General features: G+C 42.6%; 1 protein-coding gene across 1 annotated transcript; it reads left to right on the top strand.

Moving 5' to 3' along the window:
- The first annotated feature begins 243 nt into the window (after positions 1-243).
- Positions 244-23845, top strand: LOC139310181 (zinc finger protein 420-like). Its single transcript, XM_070934344.1, has 9 exons — positions 244-1251; positions 1769-3332; positions 10187-10206; positions 12184-12248; positions 13781-14203; positions 17812-17926; positions 18053-18120; positions 21420-21549; positions 22081-23845. Exons 1-9 carry the CDS (start codon positions 1092-1094, stop codon positions 23058-23060), a joined length of 3525 nt encoding a protein of 1174 aa, XP_070790445.1. The 5' UTR covers positions 244-1091; the 3' UTR covers positions 23061-23845.
- Positions 23846-24489: the final 644 nt, after the last annotated feature.

The following is a 24489-nucleotide window of genomic DNA, read 5'->3' as shown; positions in this document are numbered from 1 at the left end:
GGCCCTGGAGAAAAAGAGCAAAGCTCTTCTGTTTGCTGTCTGAAGCGGGTGCCCTGCGGGAAGCAATCTGCTTCTCATGGGCTTGCCGTGTTACCCAAGAGGTCTCATGGAGAAGTGGGCGAGCACCTTGTCCTTTGCTGTGCGGCTTCTCTCCCCCTTTTCTCCTGTGCTTTAGCCTAGCCTTGCCCCCTATTACCCTCCGAAGAGGGAGGCGAAGGTTCAAAGGGTATGGGAGGGCTGGGACAAATCTGAAAAAAACAGACCCTTCCTCCCATGCCAGTTTTCCAGGATCAAGCCCGGGGAGCAGCTGGCAAAGAGGCAGCCCTCAAGCGACTGCTCTCCCTTTCCTCCTTCTCCTTCCTTCTGAAGTGAGGGTTGAAAAGCCCCATCGTGTCCAGACACCATCCCACCGCCTGCCTTTGCTTGAGGAGTGTGCGGCAGAGCTGGAGGACTAGGTTGGACCACGGGGCCAAACGTGCACGGGCTCGGCCATGGCTCCATCCTGCCCTGCCCCTTGGCTTCACTCACCTCGCGGAGGCACCAGCAACAACTAAAGGTATGAGGTAAGTGGGGAAGGCATGTGATCTGGCCCACAACTACGGGCAAGCAAGGACAGGCAGAGTGGCAGAGGGTTCACATGGCGCATCTGGTAGGCCAGATAACGTACTTCCCCCACCCCACCTGCGCCTCTGCCAGTGCCACTGCTATGAGGCAAAGCAAGTGGTGGGGCGGGGGATGGCGCTAAGGCGTAACCCCTGCATTCTCAGCCCCCGCTGTCCAGCCTGGAACTCCACTTCCATCGCACACTCCACACAAGCAAAGACAGGTGGCGGGACAGATCACATGCCTCCCCCCACCCCCCGCGCAAGCTGCAGTTGCTTCCAGACACCATCTGGCCCCTCCATGCCCTCTGCCCCACCCTCCCTGATGACGCAGAATCATTCAAATTGACAAAGTGTGTCTAAAATATTTCTTTAGTCACCTGCTTTTTGTTCTGTCCATTTTGTCATCTAAACCAAGGATTCCTACTAAGCATAGCTACTTCCCTTAGTGTATATGTTTCCTTTGGGAATTTCTAAATAATAGGAAAGATGCTGTTCTGTACTTTTTTTCCCTTTCAGGAGATAATTGTGTCCTTTGAGGAGGTGGCTATTTATTTCTCCGAGGACGAGTGGTCTCAGCTGGATCCTCACCAAAGAGCTCTGCATTGGGAAGTCATGCTGGAGAATTATAAGAACGTGGTCTCTCTTGGTAAGGGTTTCCTACTCTCCAGTCAGAGAGTTCAGGAAGACATTTTGTAGTTAGATGCCATTAGTTAGTTCTTCCGAAAACATCTCTAAATAGATATCCCCTCTTCAGAGGGAGAAGGAAAAGTTCTGTTTTTCTACTGCTCCTAGGAAGGAGATGGGTCTATGGCATTCTGCTTAGATGTATCCGATCCAATTTGCTTTTGTGTTTCTATTTAAACTTTTTAGTGACAAAGTAATTCCTTAGTTTGAGATAATGCCAAACTCCATCACACAGATTTCAACTATTTTGGCCCAGATGCTTCCATATCATTCAAGTTTTTTGACTTAATGTCTTTTTCAAGGTTTTATGCCTCATCAAAAGAGATATTATCATTTCTATACCATGCTATTATAAGGATACAAATATGCAGTATATATTAGAATTTGGCACAATACCTGAAGGCCATTAATATGACTTCTAACAGAGTGATCTTTTTCCCTAACCTTTCTCTCACTTTCATTTCTCTTTCCCTTTGAAGGTGAGAATGAGAATGACAATAAAGACTCTGGAGAACCAATCAAAGTGTTTAGACAAGGAGACGTAATGGAGAAACCTGCAATTCAAACAGAATTCCAAAGGCAGGAGAGAAACCTGTCAAATATCTGGAATAAGGAAAGCTCACCTTCGATTGTTGCTCAGATGCAGGAGTTTATTGATCAACGAGAAAAACTAAAGAAGAAATATATTGGGAACAGTGTAAGACTCTTCAAAGACACATTAGATGTAAATGGACCCTGTCCATCACAAGCCAAGGAACCAGCCAATATATACAAAGACGAAGGAAAAAATTACAGTTGGATATTCCCACTTTCTCAAGAAAATGGGTCTCTTGAGTCACAGAAAAGTTTCCATATTGGAGAGAAGTCAAATATATGTAATGAACATGGAAACAAGATAGTTAATAAAATGACATGCACGAGAGAGAAGCCATATAAATGCATGGAGTGTGGAAAAGGCTTTAGCCAAAAGAGTACCGTTATTACCCATCAAAGGATCCATACAGGGGAGAAGCCATATAAATGCATGGCGTGTGGAAAGGGCTTCAGAACAAGTAGTAATCTTAAACGCCATCAAAGGATCCACACAGGGAAGAAGTCATATAAATGCATGGAGTGTGGAAAGGACTTCAGTACAAGCAGTTACCTTACATACCATCAAAGGAGCCATACAGGGGAGAAGTCATATAAATGCATGGACTGTGGAAAGGGCTTCAGAACAAGCAATGAACTTGCATCCCATCAAAGGATCCACACAGGGGAGAAGCCATATAAATGCATGGAGTGTGGAAAGGGCTTCAGAACAAGCAATCAACTTGCATCCCATCAAATGATCCATACAGGGGAGAAGCCATATGAATGCATGGAATGTGGAAAGGGCTTCAGAAGAAACAGTCATCTTAAATGCCATAGACGGATCCACACAGGGGAGAAGCCCTATAAATGCATGGTGTGTGGAAAGGGCTTCAGAATAAACAGTTACCTTACATTCCATCAAAGGATCCACACAGGGGAGAAGCCATATCAATGCATGGAGTGTGGAAAGGACTTCAGAACAAGCAATGAACTTGCATCCCATCAAAGGATCCACACAGGGGAGAAGCCTTATAAATGCATGGAGTGTGGAAAGGACTTCAGAACAAGCAATGAACTTGCATCCCATCAAAGGATCCATACAGGGGAGAAGCCTTATAAATGCATGGAATGTGGAAAGGGCTTCAGAAGAAACAGTCATCTTAAATGCCATAGACGGATCCACACAGGGGAGAAGCCCTATAAATGTATGGTGTGTGGAAAGGGCTTCAGAATAAACAGTTACCTTACATCCCATCAAAGCATCCACACAGGGGAGAGGCCATATCAATGCCTGGAGTGTGGAAAGGACTTCACAAAAAGCAGTGATCTTACATGCCATCGAAGGATCCACACCACAGAATATCCATATAGATGCTTGGAGTGTGGAAAGGGCTTCAGCACACCCCATAGTCTTATTTCCCATAACATAATTCATAGACTGGAGAATCCCCAAAACAAAGATACATTTGGGTGAGAATGTATGCTAATTATTGATTTAATGGGTTCTATGTATGGATTTATAATTTACAGACTGAACTCTGAAAAGGGTTTTTGAATGTACATCACATGCAGGACACGCCCACTCCAGCTCCACGAATGGGAAAACCGTCGCAATGCGTCACATGATGGCAACGTCATTCGGGGAGTTTGAAACCTGTGGTGAATAGTTTCATTTTATTTTATTGTTTAGAAATGAGCTTCCTGTTCCCCAACTGTCATCATTCCCCCAGTTAGTCATAGCTCTCAGAGGGATGCAAAGACATCTAACAGATGCTGCTTCCCTAAACCCAAAAGGAAAATATCAAAAAAATGAAATTATTTATACCCATGGTATAGAATCCCCAAAATTAATTATATTTGCATCCTCAGTGTAGAACTGAGACCTGAGTCAGCCAGTATCTATGCAGAAACATTAAACATTATTCAGTCAAAGGCCTCATGATATGAGGGAATTGTCACATGGAGATCAATGTAGAGTGTGTGGGAAGAGCTGAAAGGATTACAGTTCCTCTCACAAAAGGAGCCAGAAGCACCCCAAGTGCTTGTACAATTTTCTTTTCAAGCATTATGGCCATATTTTGCTCTTCTGTGGTATGGTGAGGGCTAAGAAGTCCACCTATGGTTTAAATAAAATTAATTAAATATCAGTGGTGTGGTTTTCTTCTAGTCATGTGTTATACTCATCTATTAAACTCTTTAGTTGCTTTAAAAATGTATTAACACAGGATTTTTGGAAGGATTTGGAGGGGGCATATTTCAGGATTTGAAGCTCAATTGTCAGTAATAGTTCTGGATGAAGCTGGACAATAAAGAGACCGAAAAGAGCAGAGAGGTTAACTCAGTTTTTTTAACCCCTTTTTTCTTTCCATGTACATCCTTTCACTAATTGTAGCTAAATCTCTTTTTCCCTCTTGCATTGTCACCTCCATATCCGGGGGAATCTCTTCAACCCATTGTAATCTTCAGTTCTTGTGGTTGGAACGTTTTTCTCTGTTTATTCATGATCTGTAGTTCATCAAGAGAATCCCAGTATCATTGCTCAGGCTGGTCCAGGTTATTTCTTGCCCCTCAAAGGCATTTTTGGGTCATAGAGGTAAGTCAGAAGGGATAAGACCTCTCACAAGCCAGAACGATCATGTAGGAATAAAGAAAAGTATTATGCGTAGCATGGATGAATAAAGTAGATGCAAGGGAAGACAAGATAGAAAGTGGATAAGAGAAACGAGATTACAAGATAGTCCATGGGAGGACTGTAATTTAATTAAATGATAACCAAATAAATTTAATAGTTGAAAGTTGCAGTTATATTGAGACGCTTACTCAGGTTTCATACAAGATTTTAAAATTTTTCTGCAGCTGCTGTTCTTGCCTAGTTTTTTTTTTCTGCTGTGTAGTTTTATGTCTCTCCCAGGTTTGTTTCATGTACCTCCCTGAACACAGAGGAGTGGCTTCTGACGGATCTCCTGTTCACCTTTCGTGCAGCCTAACTTCTGTTAAGAACCATGTTGCAATTAGCTAAAAAGTGGTGAGCAGGACCACCCAGTGAGTCTAGGAGAAATCCTAAATTCTGAATCATGCATACATCACTCTCAAAGATGAAATTTTCTTAGAATCATAAGGTCTGTTCTGTCCTCTTTACGTTACATGTTACTCTGTGTGGAGCTTGACATTCAGCTAAACCCAATTATCCTCCAATAAAACAGACCATGTCGGTAGATCTGGATGCTTTATTAAAGGAACAGGATGGGTAAGTGCATAGATGCATAAACGCACACCCACGCACACAAAAACACTGCATTCCAGGTTTAGGGGACTTTTATCCACAGAGGATGGAGAGGGCCTTCTCCTCAAGCTCAGGCATGATTGGCAGTTTCGAAGTTCAGATGTGGATAAAAGTCTGCAAGCTTGGAATGGTGGGGGGCGGGGTGGATGTGCATAGCACGTCAAAGGAGATCTTCTCCCAATCCCAGACATCTTTGGCATTTCTCTGTCCGGTGCCCTCTCTCGGCAAAGCTGGAGGCGGTGGATGACGTGCTGCAGGTGGAAGCGTGGAGGAGAAAGTTTGCAAGAAGCAGTTTCCTCCGAGTCCAACTTCTGCCTTGATGGATCTCTGGAGAGGAAGAGGGGGTCGTGGGGGAGCTATGTTCTGTCCCGACTATACATTAGTCTGTGTGCAGCTCGACATGCAGCTACACCCACCTATTCCCCAATAAAACAGACCGTGTGCGTAGATTTAGAGAAATGGCAAAAATTGTGGTCACATAATTATAAAATGACAATGTCGACAGCATATAAAGAGAATTTGTGTAAGATGTTTTACAGGTGGCATTTACCACCGACGAGGATAGTCAGAATGTTTAAGAATAAATCAGAGAAATGTTGGAAGTGTCGTCAAACTCCAGGATCGTATTACCATATGTGGTGGACATGCGTGGAAGCAAGGAGATTTTGGACTAAGATACATACGTGGTTAGGAAAAATGACATATTGACTTTAAACCAGAGATATTTTTATTAGGAATTTTACCAGAGACATTTAATAAAGAATTACAATACTTAATTGTGAACATTTTAACAGTGGCCAGAATTGTATTTGCCAAAAACTGGAAAGGAAAGAAGATAATTACTGATGAAGAAATTATTATGAAAATGTTGGACTGTGCTGAAATGAGTAGATTGACATTTGAAATAAGAGAACAGGAAGATAAACAATATTATTTGATATCGGAGATATTTTATCAATGGTTTGACAAAAAAGTATGGAGATGAGATAACATATATGAAATGTTTAAATATTTATCTTCAGTTCAAGTAAAGAATAATTGTTATATGATGAGATTTGGAAAATTGTAAGCACGAAATGATTTTAACCGATTGAGATGCTGTCTATAATTGTTTGTAAAGATGATATTTTTATATTGTCTTTTTTATTTTAATCTAAAATAAAAAAAAATTCAAAAAAAAAAGACGGCTATGAAAGCAACAGAATCTCTGCAAAATCACAAGAACACTCTAGAAGTTTGTTATTGAGGTCTGGGCCCAATAGGAGAACATCATTTCAAGAAACTCCTTCAAATTTGGCACTAGAGTCAAATACTACCCTAATTTGACCTGGCTTTTTAGAGTGATATACTCCAAATAGTAGTAGGTACCAGCACTCCTTGTAGTCTTTGAGGGGGGCGCCGGTATTTCTGCATGAGCATTCTCAAAGATTTTCTCCATGAAAGAAAAGAAGTGGTCTCTCTGTTGTAGCGCGGGAATAGCAAGAGGCACAAGCAAGCAAGTGACAACAGCTCTTTAATATAGAGTGAGACTTCAGCAAAAACTCTCTGGCAGCAGCCTTCCTTATATACACTCCAGGAGAGACTGTTAGCCAATCAGCAACACTTAAATATTTGAAACTCCCGCTTAAATGTATCAATACATAACACCCCTCCATTCCCAGAAGGCACTAATCATCAACTATTTACATAATCACAGACAAAGTCTCGCAGGTGACCAGGGCGTGTTCTTGCACAGGTCGACCTGCGCAGTTCAGTATTGGGTGAGGCGTCGAGCCGGTCAGAGGGACCCTTTGTCTCTCCTGGCTCCACCAATGGAACCTCCTGGGTTTTCTCAGAGGCGTGGTTTTCCCTGACTGGGAGTGTAGACTCGTCGGGACGGCGCTGGAACCATGGCTTGTCAGCTAAGTATTCCCTTGAACTCAGGTTTAGCTGTTTGGGGAAAATTGTTGTAGTTAGGCTCTGTAGTTCTTGGGCTATCATAGGCCTCGTTATCTATCCGCCTTCGTAACTGGTCTATGTGGCGTTTCCAGATTTTGTCTTGGCCAATATCTACAGTGTAGGATTTGGGGCCAGTAATTTCTACGATGGTTCTGGCCACCCATAATGGTCCGCTGGCATAATTCCTGGCGAAGACCGGCGTTCCAATTTGGAACTGTCTTAGCCCAGCTACATCTCCCTTATAGTTTTCGTGGGAATAATTGGGGTGCAATCTGTCTAGTATACATCTTAATTTTCTGCCCATTAGCAGTTCTGCAGGGCTGCGCCCCGTGGCAGTGCACGGTGTGGCATGTTGGACTGCCAGAAACTGGTCTATTCTAGCCTGCCAATCCCCCGTGTCTAGTCTGGACAAAGCTTCTTTGGCCGTTCTCACAAAACGTTCCGCAAGGCCATTAGAAGCAGGATGGAACGGAGCCGATAGGGCATGGCGAATGCTCAATTCGGCCAGATAGCTCTCAAATTGAGTCGCGGTGAATTGGGGCCCATTGTCGGATATGAGAGTATCCGGCAATCCATTAGTTGCAAAAAGTTTCCGAAGAGTCTTAATGACTGCTTCGGCTGTGGTCGAGGGCATTAAGATGATTTCAAGCCACTTGGAAAAGGCATCTACAACAATTAAAAACGTTTGCCCGTGGAACGGCCCAGCAAAATCGATATGGATCCTCCCCCATGGCCCTTTTGGTTTCTCCCATTCCCTGACGGGCGCTATTGGAGGATCAGGGCGGGACTCCTGGCAAGGCCTGCACTTTCCGACCCACTCAGTGACATCCCTATCCATTTGTGGCCACCAGACGTAGCTCCTTGCTAGACTTTTCATGCGAACGATCCCTGGGTGCCCCTCGTGTAGCATTTCCAGCACCCTCGTTCGCAGTCGTGATGGAATGACCACCCTATCGCCCTACAATAGACAACCCCCCTGCATAGACAATTCATTTTTCTTATTTACAAAGGTTTGAAAGTCCACACTGTCCACCTTGGTAGGCCACCCCCTCATGACCCAGCCCATCACGGTGCGGATCACAGTGTCTTTCGCAGAAGCCCGTGCCACCTCGCAGGATGAAATTGGCCCCATAGAAACCACGTCAATCAAAAGGACAGGGGCTTCTGGCGTAGGATTGTCCAAAAGTTCGGGGAGGGGGCAGCGGCTGAGGGCGTCAGCGTGGCCCAAAGTCTGTCCAGGCCGGTGAACTAATTTGTACGAGTAAGCCGATAAAAAGATTGCCCACCTGGTCATCCATGGGGAAAGGGCAGTGGGGGTGGGTTTGTCCCCGGCTAAGAGTCCCAGCAACGGCCGGTGATCAGTCACAAGTTTGAATTCTCGGCCAAAGAGATACTCATGGAATTTCTTGACTCCCGCAATTGCAGTCAATGCTTCCCTGTCCAGCTGACTGTAATTGTGTTCCGCGCGGACAGGGTGCGAGAGTACTAGGCAATGGGCGCCTCTAGGCCGTTAGGCAGTCTATGGCTCAGGATTGCTCCAACGCCAAAGGGGGAAGCATCACAAACTAGGACTAGCGGTAGCTCTGTGTTGTATTGAATGAGGAAACTGTCCTCAGACAAAAGTTTTTTAACTGCTGCAAATGCCGCTGATTCTGCCCTGCCCCATACCCAAGGGATGTTTTTCCCTAGTAACTTATGCAGGGGCTCTGCAACGGTGGCTTTATCTTTGAAGAACATTGTGTAAAAGTTCAGGAGCCCCAGAAACGCTTGCAGTTCGGTTTTTGACTTAGGGGTGGGAGCATTCCTGATCGCTTTTACTTTGCTTTCTGTGGGATGGATGCCTGTGCCATCGACCCTATATCCCAAGAATTTGACAGAGGGGACTGCGATCATACATTTGTTCTTTTTGAGTTTCAGTCCCGCTTCTCTGAATCTCTGTAGTACTCTTCTAACTCTATCGCCTAGTTGCTCTGTGTTTTGGGCGCTTATTAGTACGTCATCAAAGTACGGCATCACTCCCGGAAGTCCTTGTAGTAGGCGCTCCATAGTACTTTGAAAAAGGCCCGGGGCAACGCTCACTCCAAATTGCAACCTGGTGCATTTGAATGCCCCCCTATGGGTCACTATTGTTTGTGCCTCAGCTGTGGCATCGTCGACTGGCAGCTGCTGATACGCTTGTGCCAGGTCTAGTTTGGCAAAAATTTGGCCTGGCCCCAGGGAGTGTAGTAGATGATGCACGATCGGCACCGGATAGGCGCTCTGCTGCAAAGCCTTGTTTATCGTGCATTTGTAGTCGGCGCAAATTCTAATTGAGCCGTCGGCTTTTATGGGGGTATCTATTGGGGTCTCCCATTTTGCGTGGTCAACGGGAACCAACACCCCTTGCCTTATTCATTTATCTAATTCCGCATTGATCTTTGGTTTCAATGCGAATGGCACCCGCCTTGCCTTCAGTCTTATCTGGGCCACGTTGGGGTATAAATTAAAAGAAATTGGGGTCCCCACATACTTGCCCAGCGCCTCATCGAAAACGTCCCGGAACTCGTGTAGGATGTTGTCTTTCAAGGACGGCTTGTTTAGGCTGTGGACGCCGGTGAAACCCATGCCGAGGGCTCGGAACCACCCCATGCCCAGGAGGCTGGGAAGCTGCTTGCTAACGATGGTTAGTGGCAGTTCTTCCTTGAAGTCGCCGTAGGTGACTTGAAACGTGCCGACGCCTTCAACTGGGATTCGGTTTCCTTGGTAGTCAAGGAGGCGCGACTTCTGTCTTGCTAGTTGATCTTTCCTGAAGGCCGGTAGGATGGTTTTCAGGGTCGCCCACGACATTATTGATAATGCAGATCCGGTGTCGATTTCCATCTTGCATTGTTGACCGTTGATCTCGACTTTTGTGTAGACCTTGTCATCAACGGTTGTGCTGGCCCGGTCGACAATTGTGCTGCAGGCGTCTCGTCTTTGAATTTCGCGCCGATTTTTCACGCCACCATCTTTGAGTGGCTGTTTTGAAAGAGCCGATTTGGATTGGCTGTGGCAGTCACGTGGCTGGTAATGTCTGTGAATTATGGCTCTGCAGACTCTCGCCAAATGTCCCTTCTTTTTGCAGCGCCTGTAAACGGCGTCTCGGTACTTGCAGGTCTGTCTCTCGTGCCTTCCACCACAGCTAGAGCAGTTCTCCCGACGGCTGCTTTTGTCTTTCTTTTTACGCTCGGTGTGGTAGATGTCCTCGTCGGACTCTCCTTCTGAGCTGGATCGGACGTCCTCCCGATGCACCGGTGTGGACTTGAGGGCATCTTTGCTCGCCAACGGTCGCTGCAAGGCTTCGGCGGCTTTTGTAGAGGCTTCGTGTGCCCTGGCCTCGTCTAGGGCTCCAACCAGCATTAGATCACGTTTAGCGAGCAGTCGCCTTTGGAGCCTCGTATCCCGTACACTGCATATTAGCTGTTCAAGCAGCGCGTCATCTAAGTCTCTATAGTCACAATGCGTTGCGGCTTTATGAAGGCTCGCCATGTACGCGCTGACCGGCTCTCCCTCTCTTTGCACGCGTTGTCTGAATTCGTAGCGCTGCATGAACTTGGAGGGAACCGGAGCATAGTGAGCCCGGAGGGTCGGCAAGAGTGTGTCCCAGGGAACGGTTTGGACTGGCGTTGGCTCGCAGAGGGACTCTGCCATCTCGAACACGTCTGGTCCGCAGTGGCTTAGGAAAAGGGCTCTCTTCCGATTAGCGGAGAGTCCTTGCATGTCGCTTGCTTCGAGGGAGCATTCGAACCTCATCAAGTAGGATGCCCATTTCTCGCGGACTGGATCGAAGGGCTTGGGTGGAACGTAGGCAGACATGCCGGTATGTCTCCTGTAGTCCACTTCGTCACCCTAGCTGAAGCTCGAGGGTCTCACTGGTTCGCTTCTTGTGGCCTCAATCCCACCTTCGTCGCCAATGTTGTAGCGCGGGAATAACGAGAGGCACAAGCAAGTAAGTGACAACAGCTCTTTAATATAGAGTGAGACTTCAGCAAAAACTCTCTGGCAGCAGCCTTCCTTATATACACTCCAGGAGAGACTGTTAGCCAATCAGCAACACTTAAATATTTGAAACTCCCGCTTAAATGTATCAATACATAACACTCTCATTTCTGTCTTGATTTGGAAATTACATTTAAGGGAGGAAAAGTGCTTCAGCACCTGTTTTCTATTGTTAGGTAGGCGTCTCCTCTGTGTTCTGAAGGGAAGAAGGGCAACCCAGCTGTTCGAGACATCTTTAACTAGTTCCTCTTCCATCATTTCTAAAAAGAGTTGTCCTCAATAGACATTAACTCAAAAGATTGTCATCTTTTGTCTTTGGGGAAGAAGCATCCATCAAATCTCTCTCAAGAACTGTTTTTCAGGAGGATCTCCCAGGAAGCTCCAAATCAGGACACATCAAGAAGTAGTATAAGGTTAATCTTCCGTAGGTATTTCCTCCTTTTTCCAGTTTTTAGGAAATACAATTCTAGCCGCTGTTAAAACATTCACAATCAAATATTGCAGTTCTCTATTATATGTTTCTACCTATGGAAGATGAAGTTGTTAAGAAAATTATGGAATGTGCTGAAATGAGTAAATTGACATTTGAAATTAGAGAACAGGAAGATAAACAATATTACATGATATGGGATTTAGTTTATCTATGGTTACATAATAAAACATGGAAATGAAAGATGAAAGATGAAAGATGAAATAAATGTAATATATATGAAAAGGTTTTTTAAGATGGGACGAAAATGTTATTGTTAAATAAATGATAAATGATAAACAAGAATAATAATATAAAGAGATATAACAAATTGATAAATATAAGACATTAGATAATTTGTGAATTATAAATATGAGATTAAGCACAAAAGATTTGTAACCGATCAATACATCTTCTGTAATTGTAATGGATGATTTGTTTTATGTTGTTTAAAAAAATTTCAAAAAAAATTCAAAAAAAAAGTAGTAGTAGTATAAGGTTCTTCAACTCCTCTGATAGATCCTAGCTTTCTCGTCTTCTCTATGTATCTCTTCTATAGCATACCTCCTCCCATTTTATTAATTATGCTTTTTGAAATTGTGTCTCCCTCACAGGAAAGAATAGGAAGCTGACGCTTTCTTTTGGGGGAGCAGGACCTGTGACTGAATCCCCAACTCAGGTAAGAGAAGAACATTCATTTACTAGATTTGCATTTTCCCTTTCCCTCAAGAAATCACCTGATCGACATATTTTAGGTAGTCCTTGACTTATGGCCAGAATTGAGCCCAAAACCTTTGTTGATAAGTCTCTTTCACAGGGAAGAGTAGAAAGAAGTTATTTTTTCCTGATGGTAGAGCTGAAATAGTGGTCAAAATTCCAACTCAGGAATTTTATTAGATTTGTATTCTCTCTTTCCGTCAGAAAGACAAGCTGGGGTACATAGTACAGTCACCTTTCATTTTTCCTTCTTGTTTCAGTTGACTTATTCCTTTCTTCCTCAGCAACAGATTTAAATGAGATTCTTGTTAGGGATTTTTTTTTCTAATACCACTACTTTAAATAGAATGCTGTTTACTAAAGTAGAACATTGCCAAAAGCTTCCCAGTCAAGGAGCCCCTTCCTGGCCACCATTTCTCCGCTCTCTGCATGAGCAGCTTCTGTGCACAGAAAATCCACCAGGGGGGGCACTTCAGTTTTGGACCTTACAAATTGGGAAGGCAGAGACATCATTCGGTTTTTGCCTTTCCAGGATACTGGACTCTCTCTCACTTTAACCCTTTGAGCTCTGCAGGAGTTGAAAAAGGCGGAAACAAAATCCAGAGGTGGAGAAGGTAAGTTTGTGTGTGTGTGTGTGTTCTTCTCATAGAAAGGGAGACCGAGGTTCTCACTCTAAAAAAGGGGAAGAGATACATGACTAGTCCTCATCCAGGTTCAGTTTATTTGAGTATCAATAGTGGGAGACTCTCCCATTATCCCATATTTCCCTACCACCCTTTTCCATGATTATAACAGACTTGGGGGAAAGCAGAGACCACGCATGCTGCCCTCAGGAATAAATTGAGATCCTCAGGAATGAAAGGGTGGGTACCTGGAGAATCCTACACACCCCATTTCCTGGAAACTGAATCTGAAACAGGAAATAAGAAATATATTTGCAAGGAAGAGAGGCAAAAGATGATGCCTACATTCTCACTGTGTGCTGAATGACACTAAACTAGGCTTGGATCCCCTGTAGTTCAATTTGTCTTAGGAAGATAGTGAACCAGCATCCTAAACCAGGGTCAATTGACTGGCATTTCATTTTATGTTAACTGAACGTTCATACTTCGTTAACCTGTTCTGGGCAAGAACTGGGCAGAAGATGCTGGAAGAAGGAACCATCGTTTCACAAGTTCATGACCCCTACATGATCCCATAGGAACCCATAAGGTATAAAATCCACCCACTCTAAACTCCATTTTAGGCATATAAATTGCAATAAAATAAAATAAATGAATAAATTTTGTCAGCTGTCCCAGAATCATATGTGGTTGGTGGATCTGCTTCAACAATAAAGGGAACCTTTCTTTCCAATCGGCCTCCAGCCTCCATTTTATTTACAGCACCTTCCTCCTGTATTGGAACTGAACCAGATTGATATTTCTTCCAAGAAATGAAAAAGTATTTGGAGGTACACAATTTTCCTTGCACTAATTTAGAATTGTGTTTTAGGAAAGAACTGCAAGCCGTCCTTTAGCAAGTGGGGGAACTGGAAAAGGCCCTTCCGGTGCTCAGTCTGGAATCCACGGGGAGATCTGGGCAAGAACTGGGCAGAAGATGCTGGAAGAAGGAACCATCGTTTCACAAGCTCATGCCTGGAACTTCAGGAGCATCCAATATCGGGAGGATGAGGGTCCCCGAGGCCTTTGCAGCCGACTGCACTACTTTTGTAGTCGATGGTTGAGACCAGAAAAGCACACAAAAGCGCAGATGCTGGACCTGGTGGTTCTGGAGCAGTTCCTGGCACTTCTGCCCCTACAGATGGAGAGCTGGGTGCGGGAGTGTGGAGCAGAGACCAGCTCCCAGGCGGTGGCCCTGGTGGAAGGCTTCCTCCTGAGCCAGACGGAGGAGAAGAAGGAGCAGGTTGAGTTGCAGGTGAGAGGACTTCCTCCTTGGACTCCAAAAAAAGTTGAATATAATAATATGTTCACAGTTTTGTAACCTTTTAATAGTTTTATTAAGTTAATTAAGAGATAAAATACAAAAAATTGTAAATAGTAGGAACTGGGGGGAACTGGGGGGAAGGGAAGAGAAAGAGGTTTAGGATAAAGGGGGAGAAAATTATTGAAAATCTGATTCTTTTTATCACAGTCAAATAAAATGGTAACATTAGAGACTCAACTTTTTACTTTTATATACTTAATCTGTACTAGCAAATTGTTGTTATAGAACAAACTTATGTAATCAGCAAAACTGGAATAGAATAGAACAGAATTGGAAGGGACCTTGGAGGTCTTCTAGTCCAACCCCCTGCTTAGACAGGAACCCTATACCACTTCAGACAAATGGTTATCCAACATCTTCTTAAAAACTTCCAGTGTTGGAGCATTCACAACTTCTGTAGGCAAGTTGTTCCACTGATTAATTGTTCTAACTGTCAGGAAATTTCTCCTTAGTTCTAAATTGCTTCTCTCCTTGATTAGTTTCCACCCATTGCTTCTTGTTCTACCCTCAGGTGCTTTGGAGAATAGCTTGACTCCCTCTTCTTTGTGGCAGCCCCTGAGATATTGGAACCTGCTATCATATCTCCCCTACTCCTTCTTTTCATCAAACTAGACATACCCAGTTCCTGCAACAATTCTTCATATGTTTTAACCTCCAGTTCCCTAATCATCTTTGTTGCTCTTCTCTGCACTCTTTCTAGAGTCTCCACATCTTTTTTACATCATGGCGACCATAACTGGATGCAGTATTCCAAGTGTGGCCTTACCAAGGCATTATAAAGTGGTATTAACATTTCACGTGATCTTGATCCTATCCCTCTGTTTATGCAGTTTAGAACTGTGTTGGCTTTTTTGGCAGCTGCTGCACACTGCTGGCTCATATCTAAATGGTTGTCCACTCCAAGATCCCTCTCACAATTACTACCATTGAGCAAGGTATCACATATACTGTACCTCTGCATTTTGTTTTTCTTGCCTAAATGTAGAACCTTACTTTTTTCACCATTGAATTTCATTTTGTTAGATAGTGCCCAATGTTCAAGTCTGTCAACATCCTTCTGCATCTTAAGCCTATCTTCTGGAGTGTTGGCTATTCCTGCCAGCTTGGTGTCATCTTCAAATTTGATGAGTTTTCCATCTATCCCCTCATCCAAGTCATTGATGAAGATGTTGAAGAGTAAGAGTATAAGAGAAAAATGTGGGTTAGACAGCATCACCACCAGATGGATTCATAACTGACTGACCAAGTACACTGAACGTGTAGTCCTCAATGGAACTACACCTGCATGGAGGGAAGTATGCAGTGGGGTACTCCAAGGCTCTTAAAAATACGCCTCTTCTCTCTTCTGGCAATAGCATCTGGCAGACACTTGACCTCTTTCAAAACTTCTGTATCCTGTCCTAACTTTACATCCCTTACAATTGAATCACCAACCCGAAGGTGGCTTCTCTTTTTGGATACCTTGTTCTTCTTGTGTGACTGATGTGTAATACCTGATTCACACTTTCCCCTATCCAAAGTAAATTCTTCATCTCGGATCATGGTTCCCTGCTTATTTGAGTTATCATCATCACAAGTACATTGATCTGTCACTTTAGTGTCCCTATTAAGGTCAGCAAGGGCACTGTAGCTGTTATGCTGGGACACAGCGGAAGCTTTACGGTTCACAGCTCTCACCCTGCTGGATTTCACGGTTGTCCATACTGCCCTTCTCCTGCAGGATCTTCGTGGTAGAGGGGGCTGATAGTGCGGCAGCTTAATAGAGTAGAATGGCTGAATTGGATGCCTAATTTCTGCTTGGGAAGCACAGATTAGGGCAGGGGTGTCAAACTCAAGGTCCGCGGATGCTTAAATCTGGGGGCCCGGCCTGCAAATATCAAAGGACTGGCCCATGGTGCCTCTGCCGGCCAAAAAAACACTCTGGAGGCCGAAAACAGACTATGCAGAGGCCCCCATGCAGCCCATTCTTGGCCTCCCTAGCCTCCAGCAGCTCTCTGCCCACCATGGTCACACACACCCGGCCATGACCCCCCAGACTGCTCTGCAGGCTGCTGGCGGATCAGAACAGCTGCATAAACAGAGGGATAGAATCAAGATCACGTGAAATGTTAATATCATTTTATAATGCCTTAGTAAGGCCACACTTGGAATACTGCATCCAGTTTTGGTTGCCATGATGTAAAAAAGATGTGGAGACTTCTAGAAAGAGTGCAGAGAAGAGCAACAAAGATGATTAGGGGACTGGAGACTAAAACATATGAAGAACGGATGCAGGAACTGGGTACATCTAGTTTAATGAAAAGAAGGACTAGGGGAGACATGATAGCAGTGTTCCAATATCTCAGGGGCTGCCACAAAGAAGAGGGAGTCAAGCTATTCTCCAAAGCACCTGAGGGCAGGACAAGAAGCAATGGGTGGAAACTAATCAAGGAGACAAGCAATTTGTGGTCTTCCAGGTGCGATTCAAGATGCTGGTTACCACCTTTAAAGCGCTCCATGGCTTAGGACCTGGGTATATACGAGATCGCCTTCTGCCACCGATAGCCTCCCACCGGTCAATACGCTCCCACAAAGAGGGACTCCTCAGGGTGCAGTCGGCCAAACAATGTTGACTGGCAACACCCAGGGGGAGAGCCTTCTCTGTGGGGGCACCTGCCCTCTGGAATGAACTGCCCCTGGAGGTTTGCATGATCCCCGACCTACGTACCTTTCGCCGGGCCCTTAAGACTCTTTTGTTCCAACAGGCCGGGCTGGTTTAGAAAATGAATTTTAAATTGGTGTTTGTAGCTTTTAACTTAAGGGCCAAATTTATATATTTATTTTAAATTGTTTTTAAATTTTGTGATTATATGTTTGTTTTAATATGGCTGTACACCACCCTGAGTCCTTCGGGAGAAGGGCGGTATAGAAGATAGATAGATAGATAGATAGATAGATAGATAGATAGATAGATAGATAGATAGATAGATAGATAAATTTAGAACTAAGTAGAAATTTCCTGACAGTTACAACAATTAATCAGTGGGACAACGTGCCTTTAGAAGTTGTGAATGCTTCAACACTGGAAGTTTTTAAGAAGAGATTGGACAGCCATTTGTCTGAAGTGGTGTAGGGTTTCCTGCCTAAGCAAGGGGTTGGACTAGAACACCTCCAAGGTCCCTTCCAACTCTGTTATTCTATTCTATTCTATTCTATTCTATTCTATTCTATTCTATTCTATTCTATTCTATTCTATTCTATTCTATTCTATTCTATTCTATTCTATTCTATTCTATTCCATCCCATCCCATCCCATCCCATCCCATCCCATCCCATCCCATCCCATCCCATCCCATCCCATCCCATCCCATCCCAGTATTTCTGTGTTTTTTCACAAGTCCAGCAGAGATGCTAAAAAGTTCCTTTTTTACATTTATATTTCAACCATGTATTTGAAATTCCCTTAAACATCTTTGGCAGTTTATCATGTGTTAAATAGTACATACCACTTCATGATTTGTGATGTCCATTGATTCTTTTCTCCTGCATACTATTTCAAGTCCTTTGCAATGGAGATCAGAGATGCTGAGAGAAGGAGGCATCCATCAAATCTCCCTGAAGAACTGTTTTTTAGGAGGATCCCTCAGGAAGATCCAATTCAGGACACCTCAGGAGGTAATATAAGGGCCTTCTACTCTTCTGATAAATCTAACTTTCTCATCTTCTCTGTGTTCTCTCCTCTATAGCATTCCTCCTCCCACTTTACTCATGATGCTTTTTGAAATTCTGTCTCCCTCACAGGGAAGAATAGGAGGAAGTTGACTCTTTGTTTTGAGGGAGCAGAAACCAGGATTGAACCTCCAACTCAGGTAAAAGAAGAATATTCATTTACTAGATTTATATTTTCCATTTCCGTCAGGAAATCAGAGGATGTAGATAGTATATGTCAGTGATGGCTAATCTCTTTGTCGTTGCATGCTGAAAGCATGCACGTGCATGCACGATAACACGCGTGTGCGGCACTCATAATGCAATGCGTGTGTGACACCCATCAGCCTCAGTGAGAACAGCTGGAAAATAGCGGGGCCTGCTGAGCCCCACAAAAATCCAGCTGGTAACCACTGCCAGGAGACCCTTTGGGTCACAGCCATATTTTAGGGACGGTGAAGAAAGGAGAGGCGCTTCATTGACCACGAGGAATTCGCAAATTCTTCATTAGGTCCGAAGCAATCTCTCCCCGAACGGCAGCAGGCACGGCCACCATTGTTGGCAGTCACAAAGCTGAGACAATCGGCAGCCGAGATAGTGCAGAAGCGGTGTCTGGACAGAACATTGAAATTGGGTGAGATATTTACCAACTTTTACTTTAATGACTTGCAATAACAAAAGGATTATGAAAACAAAACTCCTAAACTTAAAATAGCAGTGAATTGACACATGGAGAAAAAAAAATCCGGAAACGAAAAGGCAAAAAAAAAAAAAAAGCCCAAGAGAAGCTATAAAAGTATAGCTATAGCCCAAGAGAAGCTATAAAACTCAGGCAGCGTGGAAAAAAGCCTAAATAATCTGAAAGGGAGTTTAGGGAGAAATTGTTTATTTCAATTTCTAAACCCCTTGGATTTATCCGACAATCAGCTGTTTTTGACAGATTGCTTACATTGGATGGTGTATAAGAGATCCATCTACTGGAGAAAGAGAAGTACTACAACACTATAGCCATAGTATATTTAATGAAAACTAATCTAATACACACAAAGTCTAATACACAGAACAGAAGTTACAACATCTGATGAATGGCCTGACCTTGACCTTGTTTTTAGAAGACAACTGGGAAAATTCGAAAACATTCAATAGCGGGTTTTTTTCTTTCTTTCTGAAGAGTTACAAAAGGAACTAATTTGCAAATAACAAAATCTTCCTAAAATTGATTATTGGATTATGGTTTGGAAAGACTGGAAGAACCTAGTGGACTAACCTGGACAAATTTGGACTTGGACTATTAATGTTATTTAATAGAATACTAGCTGGATACCCATGCTTCACTACGAAACTATGTGATGGGGTTTGATAAATTTACACTTAATGCTTGTAAATTAATGAGTAGTTATGATCGGCCTCTCCTGCCCCCTTCTCTGCCTCAGCCTTGCCCCACAGAAGCCTCCCCTATCCTATCCCCTGCTTGCTGCTGTGAAAGTAAAACTGAAAGTGAAACTCCTCTCCTCTGCTTGTGTTTTGCATTTGGAACAGATTTCTTTTCAGGTGGGGAGGGGTAGTAGAACTTCTTAGCATCAGAATGTGTTAATCATAATATAAGAAATTCTAATGCTCTGACGGTCATTTCAAAAAATCCTTTCTTAGTGAGCACCTAGAAGCTAAGAGGAATATACATGGCAAATTTCAAGTTTGTACTTGTAGGCTTTACGGTTCTGGAGATTTCAGCATGAGTGGTTTTTGCTTTTATATACATATAGATTCTAAGAGGCAAAAGAAGGAAAGGTCAGAAGAAAAGAGAGAAGAAGGAAATAAAATTTTAAAAATTTGGACAATTGGGGAAATATAAGTCTGTAAACTATTATGAAATAAAATGTGGGGTTTTGGAGGTATAACTGAGATTGATGTAACTTGATTAAATAGAAGTTTCTTAAATATTGAGATATTGGAATAATAGAAATATGCTTTTTATAATACTTTTTTTAAGTATTATAAGTATTTATAAATATTAAATCACTATAAAATGAATCTAGAGATGTATGAAGAAATATTGTGCGTGTTAAAAAGTCTGTGTGAATCCTTAAGAAATGACAAAGAGACAAAAGAATTGTTTAAAGATACAGAAATGAATGTAGAAGCTATTCAACAACTGGGGGAAAAAGAGGAACATGATATTCAAGAAGTAGATGAGAAACTAGAAAAAGCAGGGGAAGGGAAGAATAAAAATGAGAAGCAAGAAGTTAGGAACAAAGAGGAGAAGAGACTAATGAGTAGAAGAAAAATATATAACATCACAATTTATAAGGGTACAGAGAGAAGAGAGAAAAACCCCTTTAAAAAACAAAAACAAAAGGAAGTTTTCTGGATGGGTGTTCAAAAAACGCAGCAGAAAGAGGCAAAAGGCACCCAGAAGGGAAAGTTAAGTAAACACAAAAAAAACCTAAAAAGAGATACAAGATTCTAAGAGAGAGAGATAAAAGACTGACCAAAAAAAATCAATAAATGATGGAATTTTAGAAAGACTAAGAGATGATGGATAATGAGAAAATCTATATCTTTAAAAGTGAAAACCACCCACGCTGTAATCACGAAATCTCCAGAACCGTAAAGCCTACAAACTTGAAGGAGATAGGATAGGGGTGGCTTCTGTGGGGCATGGCTGAGGGAAAGAAGGGGATAGGATAGGGGAGCCTTGCCCCACAATAGGGAGAGACCTACTGTTGAAAGGCCTCCATGCTCTTTCCCGAAGGGAGGGTGGCTCTTCTCTGTGTTTCGCCATCTTACACAGGATACACCCTGGAGTTTGACTCCTTACAAACAGCGCAATCTAAATACACATTGCATTTCTTTATTCTAAACCCCTCAGCTAGGCTTGACATCTTCTTCAGTACATCGAAACTTGCATGCCCCAATCATGTATGCAGCAAATGTACGCAAATGTCATGTGTGGGAGCATTCATAAGTGCACGTGCACAGCTATTCACCTGCCTTGCGAGAACGTACAGGCCATCCTTCTTAACCCCTCGTGCGCGTATCCTGCCACTTTTCCTAATGGAGTACTGTCCTCCTGCAAACAGTATTTCATAACCCTGCCCGTCTAACCTGGATACACTTGACAGATTATGATCTAATGCAGGTACATATAGGACATTGTACAATGATGGTTGGTTGGCTGGCTGGCTGTTTGGTAGATCAATTGATCCAGAAGGAAACTGGGCTTATTTAACCTGAATGGCAGTGAAAGTCCTACAGAATCATTCAAGTTGATAAAACCTGCCTAAAATATTTCTTTAGTCACATGCTTTTTGTTCTGTCCATTTTGTCATCTAAACCACAGATTCCTATTAAGCATAGCTACTTCCCTTAGTGTATATGTTTACTTTTGGAATTTCCATATAAGAGGAAAGATCCTGCAATGACTCCTCCGTCTGTTCTGTACTTTTTTTTTTCCTTTCAGAAGAGTCTTGTGTCCTTTGAGGAGGTGGCTGTGTATTTCCCTGAGGAGGAGTGGTCTCAGCTGGATCCTCACCAAAGAGTTCTGCATTGGGAAGTCATGGTGGAGAATTATAAGAACGTGGTCTCTCTTGGTAAGGGTTTCCTACTCTCCAGTCAGAGAGTTCAGGAAGACATTTTGTAGTTAATGTCATTGGTTAGATCTTATGAAAACATCTCTAAATAGATATCCCCCCTTCAGAGGGAGAAGGAAAAGTTCTGTTTTTCTACTGCTCCTAGGAAGGAAATGGGTCTATGGCATTCTGCTTTGATGTATCCTATTCAATTTTTTTTTTTTTTTGTATTTCTACTGAAACATTTTAGTGACAAAGTAATTCCTTAGTTTGAGGTAATGCCAAACTCCATCACATAGATTTCAACTATTTTGGCCCAGATGCTTCCATATCATTCAGGTATTTTGACTTAATGTCTTTTTCAAGGTTTTATGTCTCATCAGTAAGGATATTATCATTTCTATACCTATTATATTGTTATTATACTATAATATAAGGATACAGATATGCAGTATACAGTATATTAGAATTTGGCACAATTAATATGACTTCTGACAGAGTGATCTTTTTCCCTAACCTTTCTCTCACTTTCATTTCTCTTTCCCTTTGAAGGTGAGAATGAGAATGACAATAAAGACTCTGGAGAACTAATCAAAGTGTTTAGACAAGGAGACGTAATGGAGAAACCTGCAATTCAAACAGAATTCCAAAGGCAGGAGAGAAATCTGTCAACTAACTGGAATAAGAAAAGCTCACCTTCGATTGTTGGTCAGATGCAGGACTTTATTGATGAACGAGGAAAACTAAAGAAGCAATATATTGGGAAAGGTGTAAGACTCTTCAAAGAAACATTAGATGTAAATGGACCCTGTCCATCACAAGCCAAAGGACCAGCCAATATATGCAAAGACAAAGGAAAAAATTACAGTTGGATATTCCCACTTTCTCAAGAAAATGGGTCTCTGGAATCAGAGAAAAGTTTTCACATGGGAGAGAAGTCAAATAAATGCAATGAACATGGAAACAAGAGTGTTAATAAAAGGACATGCAGAAGGAAGAAGCCACATAAATGCATGGAGTGTGGAAAGGTTTTTAGCCAAAAAAGTGCCCTTATTACCCATCAAAGGATCCACACAGGGGAGAAGCCATATAAATGCTTGGAGTGTGGAAAGGACTTCAGAACAAGCAATGATCTTGCATCCCATCAAAGGATCCACACAGGGGAGAAGCCATATAAATGCATGGAGTGTGGAAAGGACTTCAGAACAAGCAGTAATCTTAAATGCCATCAAAGGATTCACACAGGGGTGAAGCCATATAAATGCATGGAGTGTGGAAAGGGCTTTCGCCAAAAGAGTGCCCTTATTGGCCATCAAAGGATCCACACAGGGGAGGAGCCATATAAATGCATGGAGTGTGGAAAGGGCTTCAGAAGAAGCAATATTCTTAAATCCCATCAAAGGATCCACACAGGGGAGAAGCCACATAAATGCATGGAATATGGAAAGGGCTTCAGCACACCTTATAGTCTTATTTCCCATAACATAATTCATAGACTGGAGAATCCCCAAAACAAAGATACATTTGGGTGAGAATGTATGCTAATTATTGATTTAATGGGTTCTATGTATGGATTTCCAATTTACAAACTGAACTTTGAAAAGGGTATTTCTGCTGTTCACCCTCCTGACAGCCGTAGAGAGATGAATTTAGTAATGAAAATAAAAACAATGGGCATGTGTCATTATAATTATGATTTATACTTTTTTGAATGTATCTGTATATAAATTATATAGCAGTGTCAAATAGGTTGTTCAAGGGGCAGTTACATCACATGCAGGACACGCCCACTCCAGCTCCACGAATGGGGAATGCAATGCGTCACATAATGGCATAGTCACACGAGGAGTTTGAAACCCGTGGTGTATAGGTTCATTTTATTTTATTGTTTAGAAATGAGCTTCCTGTTCCCCAACTGTCATCATTCCCCCAGTTAGTCATAACTCTCAGAGGGATGCGAAGACATCTAACAGATGCTGTTTCTCTAAGCCCAAAAGGAAAATATCAAAAAAATAATCAAATTGCACTCATGGTATAGAACTGGGATCCCCAAAAATAATTATATTTGCATCCTCAGTGTAGAACTGAAACCTGAGTTAGCCGGTATCTATGCAGAAACATTGAACATTATTCAGTCAAAGGCCTCATGATATGAGGGAATTTTCACATGCAGATCAATGTAGAGTGTGTGCGAAGAACTGAAAGGATGAACAATTCCTCTCTCACAAAAGGAGCCAGAAGTGCCCCAAAGTGCTTGTGCAATTTTCTTTTCAAGCATTATGGCCATATTTTGCTCTTCTGTAGTATGGTGAGGGCTAATAAGTCCACATGTGGTTTAAATAAAATTAATTAAATATCAATGGTGTGGTTTTGTTCTAGTCACGTATTATACTCATCTATTAATCTCTTTAGTTGCTTTAAAAATCTATTAACACAGGATTTTTGGAAGGATTGGGGGGGGGCATATTTCAGGATTTGAGAGGCTCATGTTGGTTTGAAACTCAATTGTCAGTAATAGTTCTGGATCGAGCTGAGCAATAAAGAGACCGAAAAGAGCAGAGAGGTTAACTCAGTTTTTTTAACCTCTTTTTTTTTTCCATGTACATCCTTTCTTTCACTAATGGTAGCTAAATCTCTCCCCCTCCCCCACTTGCATTGTCACCTCCATATGCAGAGGTATCTCTTCAAACCATTGGAATCTTCAAGTCTTGTGGTTGGAACGTTTTTCTCTGTTTATCTGTAGATCATGAATAAATCCCAGTCTCATTGCTCAGGCTGGTCCAGGTTCTTTCTTTCCACTCAAAGGCATTTTGGGTCATAGAGATAAGCCAGAAGGGATAAGACCTCTCACAAGCTAGAATGATCATCTAGAAGAAAAAAAAAAGTATTATGTGTAGCATGGATGAATAAAGGAGATGCAAGGGAAGACAAGATAGAAAGTGGATAAGAGAAACAAATATT

Source organism: Pituophis catenifer, unplaced genomic scaffold (genome assembly GCF_029215685.1).
Source record: "Pituophis catenifer annectens isolate HBS135680 unplaced genomic scaffold, rPitCat1.0.hap2 SCAF_2, whole genome shotgun sequence".
Lineage (NCBI taxonomy): Eukaryota > Metazoa > Chordata > Lepidosauria > Squamata > Colubridae > Pituophis > Pituophis catenifer.
The sequence above is the reverse complement of the archived record's forward strand: the minus strand, read 5'-3'. Positions and strand labels throughout refer to the sequence as shown.